This window comes from Empidonax traillii, unplaced genomic scaffold, assembly GCF_003031625.1.
Source record: "Empidonax traillii isolate 1590-97213 ecotype Southwest subspecies unplaced genomic scaffold, ASM303162v1 scaffold461:size861717, whole genome shotgun sequence".
Classification (NCBI taxonomy): domain Eukaryota; kingdom Metazoa; phylum Chordata; class Aves; order Passeriformes; family Tyrannidae; genus Empidonax; species Empidonax traillii.
In genome coordinates this window covers 341,468-352,764 of record NW_020955654.1, presented here as the reverse complement: position 1 = coordinate 352,764, position 11,297 = coordinate 341,468, and the positions used below count along the sequence as shown (strand labels likewise).

General features: G+C 64.5%; 2 protein-coding genes across 3 annotated transcripts in view; one reads left to right on the top strand and one right to left on the bottom strand.

Moving 5' to 3' along the window:
* The first annotated feature begins 872 nt into the window (after nucleotides 1-872).
* On the top strand, nucleotides 873-3,069 carry LOC114063302 (glycine N-acyltransferase-like protein 3). Its single transcript, XM_027895494.1, has 5 exons — nucleotides 873-1,070; nucleotides 1,588-1,695; nucleotides 1,790-1,916; nucleotides 1,988-2,105; nucleotides 2,575-3,069. The coding sequence occupies exons 1-5, from the start codon at nucleotides 993-995 to the stop codon at nucleotides 2,975-2,977; spliced, it is 834 nt and encodes a 277-aa protein (XP_027751295.1). The 5' UTR covers nucleotides 873-992; the 3' UTR covers nucleotides 2,978-3,069.
* A 1,217-nt stretch (nucleotides 3,070-4,286) lies between these two features.
* The window catches only part of CLCF1 (cardiotrophin like cytokine factor 1), an 8,198-nt gene continuing 1,187 nt past the window's right edge, over nucleotides 4,287-11,297 (bottom strand). Inside the window, exons 1-3 of one of the 2 annotated variants that reach the window (XM_027895496.1) lie at nucleotides 11,127-11,210; nucleotides 5,837-6,003; nucleotides 4,287-4,781 (exon numbers count right to left, since the gene is read on the bottom strand). In XM_027895496.1, coding sequence (XP_027751297.1) covers nucleotides 4,287-4,781; nucleotides 5,837-6,003; nucleotides 11,127-11,154 — 690 coding nt within the window. In that variant the 5' untranslated portion in view covers nucleotides 11,155-11,210. Of the gene's footprint in view, nucleotides 4,782-5,836; nucleotides 6,004-11,126; nucleotides 11,211-11,297 lie in introns of those variants that run through there. The other variant, XM_027895497.1, reaches the window with a different exon arrangement.

Genomic DNA, 11,297 nt, shown 5'->3' with positions numbered 1-11,297 from the left:
GAATTCAGGCCACTTGTCCACCAGCACCTCGGACTGGCCAGGGTTCCCTCGGGTTATGTTCAGCACCGCCCCGTACACCTGGGGGAGAGGGGGGGTCAGTGATGGGGAGCAGGTGTGTGGTCAAAGCTGGGGGGGGTCAGAGATCAGGGGGGTTGTGGGGGCAGATGTGGGGCTGGAACTGGGGGGTTATGGGAGCAGATGTGAGTGGGGTCAGAGAGGAGGGGAAGGGGGGCAGGTGTGGGGTCAGGGTGACACAAGGGATCCTGGTGACATGGGGGTCCCCATCAATGGGGTGTGACATGGGGGTCCCTGGGCCTGGTGGAGTGAGAGTGGGGAGGTGCCATGAGGGTCCCACTCAGGTGAGAGACAGGGAGTCCCTGTCACCAGCAGGGCAAGGGATAAGGGTGACACTGGGGTCCCTGGTGCAGGGATGAATAGTGGGGTCCCCATCACTGGCAGGGCAGCATGGCACTGGGGTCTTCATCGCGGCACAGGGCAGGGGTGACAGCAGGGTCCCAGTCACCGGCAGGGCGAGGGGCAGGCTCTTCTTCAGGATCCCCTCCAGGCGCTGCAGCTGGGCTGGGCTCGTCAGAATCTGCATGGTCCTGCCAAGAGACCCTTGATAACAGAGACAGGACCCCCAGGTGTGGCCCCAAGCCCTGTCCCCAGGCCTGGGTGGTCTCCAGCCCCTCCAACACTCACCCTGCAACAGTCCTGAGGCTGAGGGTCCCAGGGGGCTGTGGAGTGGGAGTCTGGAGACCGTGTGGCGAGTGGCGACAATAGCAGGTCCCAGGGTCACCACCAGCTGTCACAGGCCAGTGAGTGCCCCCTGCCTTGGGAGGCATCGGGCAGGGTCCATCCTGCTGGGCACTGGGCACGGGGCCAGCCCTGGGGCCACCTGGGGACGGGTGCTCATCTGGGACATTCTGCCCTGGTGCCACCAGAGCCCCACGGATCCTCGGTGTCACCACCTGCCCCACAGTCTCGGTGCCATGCAGATCCTGAGATGCCCAGCCCAGCTGCATCTTCTGGAGGAGACCCTGAGGAACAGCTTGCCCACCACCCTGCCGGTGAAAGGGACCCCAGGAACCCCTCTGTCCCCTCTGCCTTGCCAATGACAGGGACCACAGGGAACCCTCTGTCCCCTCCCTCCTGTTCTGCTAGTGATGGGGACCCCAGGGACGCCTCTGTCTCCTCTCCTCTGTCCTACCAATGACAGGGATCTCAGGGACCCCTCTGTCCCTCCCCTCCTGTTCTGCCAGTGATGGCAACCCTGGGGACTACTCTGTCCCCTCTGCCCTGTTCTGCCAGTGACAAAGACTCCAGGGACCCCTCTGTCCCCTCTGCCTCGACCTGTATGTGACAGGGATCTGGGGCCACCTCTGCCTTCCCCCCCTGCTCCGCCCTTCCAGTCACAGGGACTCTGGGGATCCCTCTGTCCCCTCTCACCTGCCCTGCCACTGACGGAGACCCCGGGGGACACCACTGCTCCCTCTCCCCTGCTGGTGACAGAGACCCCAGGGGACTCTGGGAACCCCACTGTGCCCTCTCCCCTTCCCTGACGGTAACAGGGACCTTGTCCTGCAGGTCCTGGGGACCGTGATGACGGTGGCCCGGGGCAACCCAGCCGCCCACGAGGTGCTGGTGGACTCCTGGCCCAATTTTGGCATCGTCCTGACACGCCTGCGCCCAGAGGTTCTGCCCCGTGTGCCCCCACCCTGGCAGCACCCCACACCCCGGGGGGCTGGGAATTGGGGTGCCACCCCCAGCCCCCCTGTCCGCTCTCCAGGAGCACAAGGACCCCAGGGATCACTACACCAACCAGCTGGCCGTGTTCTACCGTGACAAGGGGGCCCTGCGGGCACTTCTGAGGGGCACTGAGGCGGTGGTCCAGGCACGAGCCTTCCAGATACTGGGTAAGGAGGGCCCTGGGAGGAACACGGGGACACCACCTGCTTTCCCCTGCCCGGCTGACAGAGTGTCCCAGGGATGCAGGAGGGGCTGGATGAGGCCGTGCAGGAGGTGGCCAGTGCCAAGGGGCTGCAGGTGGAGACCATCCGGTACCTGGCACTGATGAGCCCTGAGCCCCCCCGACCCCGAGGACAGTGAGTGATGGCACCGGAGGCACAGGGACACCGGGGTCACCGGGGCTTCTGGGGGCACCAGGGGGTGTGGGGGCACTGGAGTGCACGGGGGTACGGGGGACACACAAGCACCAGGGACACAGGGGCATTGGGGGGCCAATCACGTCCCTGGGTGTCACAGGGGTCCCTAAACTCATTCTTGGGTGGCACAAGGGTCCCCAGTCCCATTCCTGGGTGGTACAGGGGTTCCCTGAGCACATTCCTGAGTGACATGGGCATCCCCAATACCATCCCTGTATGGCACAAGGGGTCCGTCCCCTCAAGCACACACCTGAGTGGCACAGGGGTCCCTGAGCACATCCCCCTGGGTGACACAGGCACCCCCAGCCCCACCCCCTGGGTGGCGCAGGGGACCCCAGCCCCATCTCGGCTGCCATCCCTTGCGGCTGTGGGGTTCAGCATTCTGCACTCCTGCCATGCCCCCTCGCAGGTTGCCCCCGGGCCTGCGCCTGGCCCCCGTGTCCCCGTCCCACGTCCCGCTGCTCAACGCCACGTGGGCCCTGGGGGGCAATGCCCGCAGCCGGGAGTTCCTGCTGGGGCTGGTGCGGACGCTGCCCTCCGCCTGCCTGCTGGACCCGCGTGGGCGCCCCGTGTCCTGGAGCCTGCTGGACGCCCAGGGCTGCCTGCGCCACGGCTACACCGTGCCCGCCTGGCGCGGCCGTGGCCTCACCGGCATCACGCTGGGCGCCATGGGGCGGGGGCTGCACGCCCGCGGTTTCCCCATCTACTGTGCCGTGCTGCCCCACAACGCGGCCTCGCTGAGTGCCTTGACGGCCATCGGCTTCGTCACACAGCCCGGAACCTTCTACATGATCGTGGGACACCCCAAGTAGCACCTGGGGAGCAGGGGGGTGTGCTCGGGGTGGGGTACCTGGGCCTGCGCGGGGCTGGATCCATACCCCGTTAACCACCGTTCAGAGGGGAACAGCCAGACTGCCACACTGAGCTCACTGTGGGACATTCACTCTGGTCCCTACTGATGGCACTGATGGGAACATCCCGACTTCCACAGTGAGCTCGGTGAGGAGCTGTTGTCTCTGGTCCCTACTGAGCTTGGAGTCTGGAGCAGTTCACCCTGCTCCCTACTGATGGCCCAGGGTGGAACACCCTGACTGCCTCACTGAGCTCAGATTTAAATCTGTTCACCCTGGTCCCCCCTGAGCTCAGGTTTGCATGATATGTTCTCCCTGGTCCCTGCCGATAGCCCCAGTGGGGGGTGCGGCGCGGGTAGGGCGGGGGCGCTGGAGAAAGGCTTTTATTCGTTCATACAAGAATAGATCTTCTGCAATAAATACCCCAATAAATAAAACATTTCCAATAAATAAACACTCATAGACGCACCAGGACAGCGGCCCCGGTCCCGGATCCAGGCCGCGCCCCCAGCTCTGCATTGTTGGGCACTGGGAGGCGGGGCTTGGTTAAAATAGGGCGTGGCCTGTTGCGGGGAGGAGGCGGGGTTGGCTACACAGTTAGTGGGCGGGGCTTATTGCCCGTCCAGGGGTGGAGCCTATTGCTCCAGGAGCGGGGTTGCTGCTGGATGGGGCGGGACTTATTCCTATACTCAGAGGGGCTTGGTCCTTTTCGAGGTGGGAGGGGCTTGTACCCACGTGGAGCTCTTGGGGTGGGGGAATGGGGCACCTTGGAAGGGTGGGGACACCCGGGAGGCGCACTTGGGAGTCAAGGGACCCGTCCCTTAAGGCACAGTGTGGTGACAGAGGGGCTGTGAGGAGGCTCTTTGGGGGTCAGGAGACCCATCTCTCAAGGCACACTGGTGGGGGAGAGGGGACATGGCATGGCTGTGGTGGCACTTGGGGTAAGGAGCCCTGCCCCTTTAAGACGCAGTATGATGAGGGAGGGGCTGTGGGGTGGCTTCGGTGACACTTTGGGATCAGGAGACCTGCCCTTAAAAGACACAGTGTGGTGACAGAGGGGGTGTGGGGTGGCTTTGGTGGCACTTGGGGTCGGAAGACCCATCCCTTACAGCACATTGCAGTGACAGAGGGGCTGTGGGGTGGCTTTGGTGGCACTTTAGGTTCAGGAGCCCCATTGCTCAAGGCACACTGGTGGTGGAGAGGGCACCTGGGTGAGGAGCCCCATCTGCACCCCGCCAACACAAGGCGGGAGGGGGCACGGGAAGGGTGCTCAGAACCCCCTCGCCTCCAGCCGCAGTGTGACCACGGCGGGCGGCACCTTCTTCTTGAGGCGATTGAAGTCCTTGGCCGAGCGCCAGAGCCAGGTCTGCAGCTCCTTGAGCAGCCAGAAGTCGTCCATCTTCTTCAGGAAGTCGTTGGGGGCCGGGGGGGCCTCGGGGGGCCCGGCGGGGGGCCCGGCAGGGCCGGCGGGCAGCGGGTACCCCAGGGAGGACATGACACCGCCGATGCTGAGCACTAGCCCCTGGAGGCTGGCACAGAAGTGGGCGAGGCGGTGGCGCAGCTCGGCCGTGCCCACCTGCCCGTCCAGCACGCGCAGGTAGCACAGCAGGCGGCTGTAGGCGCGGTAGTTGGCGGCCAGGCGGGCGTTGTCCGTCAGGCCCCTCCACAGGTCCAGGTCCACTGTGGCGCTGGGCACCCGCTCGGCGAGCGCCAGACGCGGGGGGTTGAAGTCGGGCTCATTGAAGGGGGGCCCCAGGTAGTTCAGCTGGAAGGCAACGGAGGGTGAAGTGGGTATGGGGTTGTCCCCCCTCATGCTGTCTCCGTGCGCTCCTGCCTGCCATGTCCCAATTCCCCGTGACCACCATGTCCCAGCTATCCACACCCCACAGGTGCACACACCCAGCATGGCCCAGGTCTCCACGTTCCCCCCATCCCAGGTTTCACTTCCCCCCAGGGTTGACTGTGCCCCTTTCCCTTTCATGGCCTCAGTTTCCATGTTCACCCTGTCCCCAGCCTCCATGTCCCCCAGGTCCCCATGATCACCAGGTTCCAGTTCTACATGTCCCCCAAGGGGGACATGTCCACCTTGGCTCCAGTCTCCATGTCCCCTTTTTCCCGGGCCTCTGTGCCCCCCTGCCCATGCCCTATGTCTGCCAGGTGGACATGTCTGCTGTGTCCCACATTCCCCTCTTCCCAGCTGCACACCATGTCCCCTGTCTCCATGTTGCCATGATCCCCAGGCTGACATACCCAACATGTCCCAGGTCTCCCTGTCCCCCTCTTTCCCAGTCTCTGTGTCCCCCTGCACACCATATCCTCAGCCTCCTTGTCCCTCTGCCCATGTCCCATGTCCCCCAGGTGAATGTGCCCATCATGTCCTCATTTTCCATGTCCCTCCCTCCCAGTTCTCAGTGTCCCAAGTCTGTGTTTGTCCCCCACATCCAAAGTCCCCACATCCCCACTCTCCATTTTCCCCTCCTCATCACACCCCCCTTCCCACTGCATCCCCACGGGGGACATTCCCATCACATGCCAGGCAGTGACACTGTCACCACTTGGCTCCCAACGTGCCGGCACCGCCAAGGGCACGTCAGGGCAGAGACGGGGAACCTCCGCCTGAGTTGGCAATGCCGGCAGGGAGGGAGAGGCTGATGCTCACACCCATGATGGAATCACGGGTGAGGGGAGGGGGCCGTGGAGCCGCCCTGTGCCCGGAGGGCGATGAGGCATTTCCATGCCCCCCGGCATGGGAGTGGCCTGGCAAGGAGTGGATATCCCTATGTGGGGGGGGGGGGGGGGGGGTAAACGTCCAGTACTCACGTAGGTGCCGGCGAGGGTGCGGAGCTGGTGCTCCAGGTAGCGGGTCAGGTCGTAGGTCTGCTGGATGGACTGGCCAGCGCCCAACTCCTCGGAGCAGTTCAGTGCTGGCAGCGCCGGCAGGTTGCAGAGTGCAGCGCACAGGAAGGTGAAGATCCCCCAAGAGTCACCTGCAGGGGACACGCGGCACCTCAGGGCGGGTGACAGGGACAGTCTGGCTCAGGGTGGGCAGCTCTGGGCCCGCAGGGTATCCCTGTGTTACCCCTCTGAGAGAGGGGAAACTGAGGCACGAGCTTGGGGAGGGTGGGGGCTCCCCTACCTCAGCACCCCCTCCTGGAGCAGCAGAGACCCCCCCCTTCACTGCAGTGACCCCCCAGCTCCCCTCCAAGCACTCCCACCCGTGGCTGCACCAACAATCCTTTATATGGTCTGGAGCAGCACGGCCTTGGCATTCCCGCAGGGACACACGCCTGGGATATATTTGGGCACCGCCAATGCTGGAGCAGGCTGGGCACCCAGCGGGGATCCCTGCTGAGGGGCCACCGGGAATGCAGGGGGGTGGGACACGGCTCTGGGTCGTGAGGTGACCTTTGCCAAAGCCACCGGAAAGCACCGGCGGGGTCCCGTCATCAGCCTGACGTCAGGGAGGCCCGGGAGCCACGGTCTCGCGCGCCGGCGGTTGTGCAAAGGTCACGGCCCACAGCCAGCATGCTCCGGCCAGCTGGCACCCCGGCACACCAGAACTGGCCTTCCCAGCAGCTCTTCCCGGGAAAGACTGGCTGCTGGCACGGCTCGGTACTGCGGGGCTCCCGGAGTGGGCAGCCCCCGTGTGCCCCCGCACGTCACCGCTCCCCATCACTGACCACCACTGACGCACGAGTGTCCTTAGGGACACCCCTGCTCTGGCCACAGTAGCCCCATCGTGGTGGGTATCCCTGCACCCGCCAAGCCACGCTGTGTGGGATGCAACTGCCCTGGGGGCACGCAGGATACACGTGGGATGCACCCTGTGGATGTGCAGGACAGTGATCACACCTGGGAGACACCATGCAGTTGTCAATAGGTGTGCACAGGTGTGGGACACTGTATAGGTGTGTTGGGTACCACAGAGGTGTGTGACTGTGGGATGCACCTGCAAGGGTGTCCATGCACAAGCTGCGCATGCGTGACATGCCAGGTATGTGTGCAACGTGCTGTGCATACAGGACACATCCTGTGAAGGGGTGACACTCGTGTGCATATGACACGCTGCGTGCATGGCACACTGTGCATACACAGCACACTGTGATAGGCTCTGCACCCATGACACATTCTGAGAGGGCAACACTCGGTGCACACACCACACCACGTGTGTGACACGCCACGCACACACAACACGCCATGTGTGTGACATGCTGTGCACGCACCACACCAAGCATGTGACACCCCGCGCCCACGCATGATGCCACGTGTCCCCACTCCTGTGCGTGGCAGCCGCCCGCCCTTGCCTGCCATGCCTCACCCGGTGCCCCCACGGAGGGCACGTGCCACCACTTGCCCGCGTTCTGGTGCATCCTGGTGTGTCCCAGCGTGTGGAGCGTGCGGCCAGCCCCGTGTGCGTGTGAGCGTGGGCCGGGGGGGCCACGGGGGGGCCATGGTGACTCACACCACACCCCTCCTTCCCGCTGTTTGCTTTGGCCGGACCCTTGCCCGCCGCCGGCTCTGGTTTCCAGGCGGGATTTACAACCGCCCTGGCCCAACCAGCGCCAAACCAAACACAGCCAGAGAACAGGATGGGGGGGATGGCAGGGACATGGGATGGGGATGGAGACACGGCAGCTCCCAGGCAGGTGGCTGGGACACGAGGATGAGGATGAGGGAGAAACGGGGTGGAGGTGGGTGACTGGAAGATGGGAATGGTGGGGTGCACAGCAGTGGCACTGCAGTGGCCATGGCATGGCATGGATGGCTCTGGGTGCTGGTGACCATGACACAGCAGTGACAAGGCCCACAGCACACCAGTGACAGTGGCACAGTGGTAGCAGTGACCATGACGCAGGAGTGACAGTGACCATGATACAGTGGTGACTGTGACCGTGGCACAGCAGTGACAAGGCCCACAACACAGCAGTGATAGTGCCCACAACATAGCAGTGACAGTGGCCCAGCCATAGCAGGTGCCCCCGCTGTCCCTTGCCCACCCCATTCCCCGTGTCTGGCACCGGGCACCCATCAGAACAGACAGTGGAGGAGGGAGGCTCCAGCCGGCACAGCTGGATCGCAGTGACGTCGGAGAGGAAGAGCCCGAGGGTTTCAAAACCGGCCCTGGAGCACGGCCAGGATGCTTCCAGCCCACGTAAGCAGCTCATGGCGTGGCTGCCCGGGGTCACCCGCTCGGCCCCGGGGACACCCGGGGAGCCGGGGTGATGGGGGGCCATGGGAGCAGGGATCCCCCAGCTCCAACAGCAGCAGCCCTGGATACCCGCACCGGACACGCTGGCAGTGCCACAGACGACCCTCACACATGTGGCAGTGGAGACGTGGCTCAGCTGCCCTTAGGGTGACACTGTCAGGACCCCTGCCCTGCCACCCCCCCAGCAGCGCAGGCGGCAATGCTGGCCAGACCTCCTGGCGAGCGGCCGAGGCAGGAATTCGGCCAGGGAGCCGGTGAGCTGTTCCCTGGGCATGCTGTGGGCAGAGCTGCCGAAGGCTGAGTGACCGCAACCCACCCGGAGCTGCTTTCCCGAAACCCTTGTGGCGGGGGCGGTAGCCGGGAAGGGGGAACCCCTGGCCCCAGAGCCCCCCGGCAGCAGATGGAGCCGAGGCGGCCCCCACCGCCGCAGCAGGAGCTGCTGTATCTGATGGGCCGGAAGCCAGCGGCGAGCAGAGCCCCATCCCGCCCCACAGCCCCATTCCTGGGGCCAGAACATGGCCTTGTGGTGGCCAGGAATGAGTGTTGCACTGAGGGCAAAGCAGCCCTGTCCCCACTGTCCCAGTCACGTCCTGGTCACCAACTGGCACCACTTAACCCTCCACGGGGCGTTTCCCAGCCCAGTGTGGCTGTCAGCTCCAAGGGTCTTGGAGCAGATGACACTCAAGGGCACAAGGACAGACACTTCTGTGTCCCCACACTGCTGGTGTTTAACCCCGCCACGGCAAGGCAGATGACACCGGGGCACAGCAGCCCTTTGGAGCCGACAGGAACACAAGGATGCTCACATTCCACATCCAAAGATCATGAACACAGCACTACCTGAGCTCCGAGGGAAGGACATGTGTGTTCTTGCTGCTCGACAGCAGCCACAGCCACCACAGTGGTGTCCCCACCCATCCATCCCATCCCATGGCAAAGCCACTGTGCCAGGGGCGGGCTGGGGCGCGGGGGGCGCGTGGCCCCGCTTCCCCCCCCATGCCTGCGCTCGCGGCGCTGAGTGTTTACATCCTGTCTCCTCCGTGTGTTTATAAATGCGGCCGCACACGGGAGACTCCAGCGAGGCCATAATTAGCTGGGCCTGGATTTCCTATCCGGCTCCGACTCCAGCTCCAGACAGCAGCATGATGGAAACACTCCTGCCGGTGAGGGGGGTGCAGGCCCCTAATCCCAACCAGACCCCGCTGCCCCGCACGCACACCCAGCACCCACGAGCCACGCGAGGCATCCCGATCCTTTCCCGCCGCTCCTGGCACAGGTCATGGAGCCACACAGACCACCAGCCCCCCTGGCACTGCTCAGGGGGGTTCACCAGCACAGAGCAAGGGTGGCAGCTCTACAACAGCACAGGGGACCGCCAGTGACAGTGCTGAGTGACACACTCTGGCATGCCCAGACCCATTGCCACCCCTGGCATCTTCCACCACGGTGCCACGGGGTCAGCGTGGGACTGGCAGTGCCCTGATATCCCCATGTCCCTGCAGCACACTGGGGAATCCCAGGACACCTCCGGCACCCATGGGCCACGTGCCACCCGTGGTCGCAGCACTCATGGGCCGCCTGCTTCCCCAATATCCCATCTGCAGTGGGGCGAGCGCAGCCCCGTGTTTCTGCCAGGATGCTGGCATGGGACAGCAGGCACGGTGGCAGAGGGATATGGGCGCTGCCGCGGCGGGGGGAGGCTGGGGGGATGATTTATGGGCCTTGGTGCCACTTAGCAGGGCATAAATCTCCCCCTGGCGCGGCCCTGTAAGCAGAGCCCTGTGCATTTCCCTGCGGAGCCCGCGCCTAATGCAGCCCAGATGTGCCGCCGTCACCGTGCCCTCGCGCCGCCTGCTAAATAGGCACGGGAACACCGGGGATGCCAAGCGTCCCCGAGCCCCGCCGGGAACGAGAGACGGGCAGTCCACGGATGGGGATGTCCAAAAACAGGGAGCGGGGTCGGGATGGCCGGTGGCGGCCGAGCTCGGGCCCCGCCGGGCTCGGCGTCCCCCGCACCGCGGGCCCGGTCCGCGGCTGTGCCACCGGTGCGGCCACGTCCAGCGGCCTCGGCGGCAGCGGGAGAGGGGAGAGGAAGGGGCGAGGGAGGCCGATGGAGCCGCTGGGGATCCCGGCCTCGCTTTTCCAGTTCCCCGGCGCTCGCCCCGCTGTGCCCGTCCTGCGTCACCGCCGGCACGGCGAGAGCCAGAGCCGAGCCCGGCGCCGGCCTCGTGCTGCCCCGGCCCCGGTCCCGCCGCCCGGGACCCCGCGGAGCCTCGCGGCGCCCACGCTGTGACCTTTTAAGGGTGTTTTCCAGCATTTTCCCGGCGAGGAACCCCCGTTCCGGTGTGCCCCGGGGAAGGCCAGACCCCCAGCGGCCCCGCGGGTGCTGGTGGCTGCTCGGGCCGGGGGAACAAAGCCGTCCCATGGCCGTGGGGACGCTCCCCTCCCCGGCACCCCAAAATCCCGCTGCTGTGTCCCGGAGGAATCTCGCCTGCTCTAGCGACGGCGCTCGGAGTCAAGCCCCGAAATCCAGCCCCGGGCAGGAAAGCTAACTCTTCCTGCCCCCCTAAATCCCATCGACTTTCCTTCTCCTCCCCTCTGTCAGTCCCGGGGTTTAATTCTCCGTGCTCAGCGGCGGTTCCCTCCCTGGTAATCACAAACATGCATGGAAAAGAGGGAACGAGAGAAAGGAGAAAAAAAATAAAAAAAACAAAACCAAAAAAACAACAACCCAACCTAGAGAGGGGAAAGTCTTAAATCAATCCCAAAGCCAGACAGACGTTTTAATCACATCAAATTAAAATCAGCAGTCGGTTTGGAAAAGGGGAAAAAAACCTCCCGGCAGATACAGGCAGGGGAGTTGGGTCACCCCCCGCCCCACACCCAGCGCCGTGGGCTTACCTGAGAGCTCCCCGGTAACATTTAGCATAGTCGGGGTGCAGGGGGATTTTGTTGCTCGGCACCCGCTCGCCCACCCGCTCGCCTCAGCCCTGGCTCGTTGCTTCGCTCGCTCTTGGGGTTGGGTGGTGGTTTTTTTGTTGGTTTTCTTTTTTTTTTTTTTTTTTTTTTTTT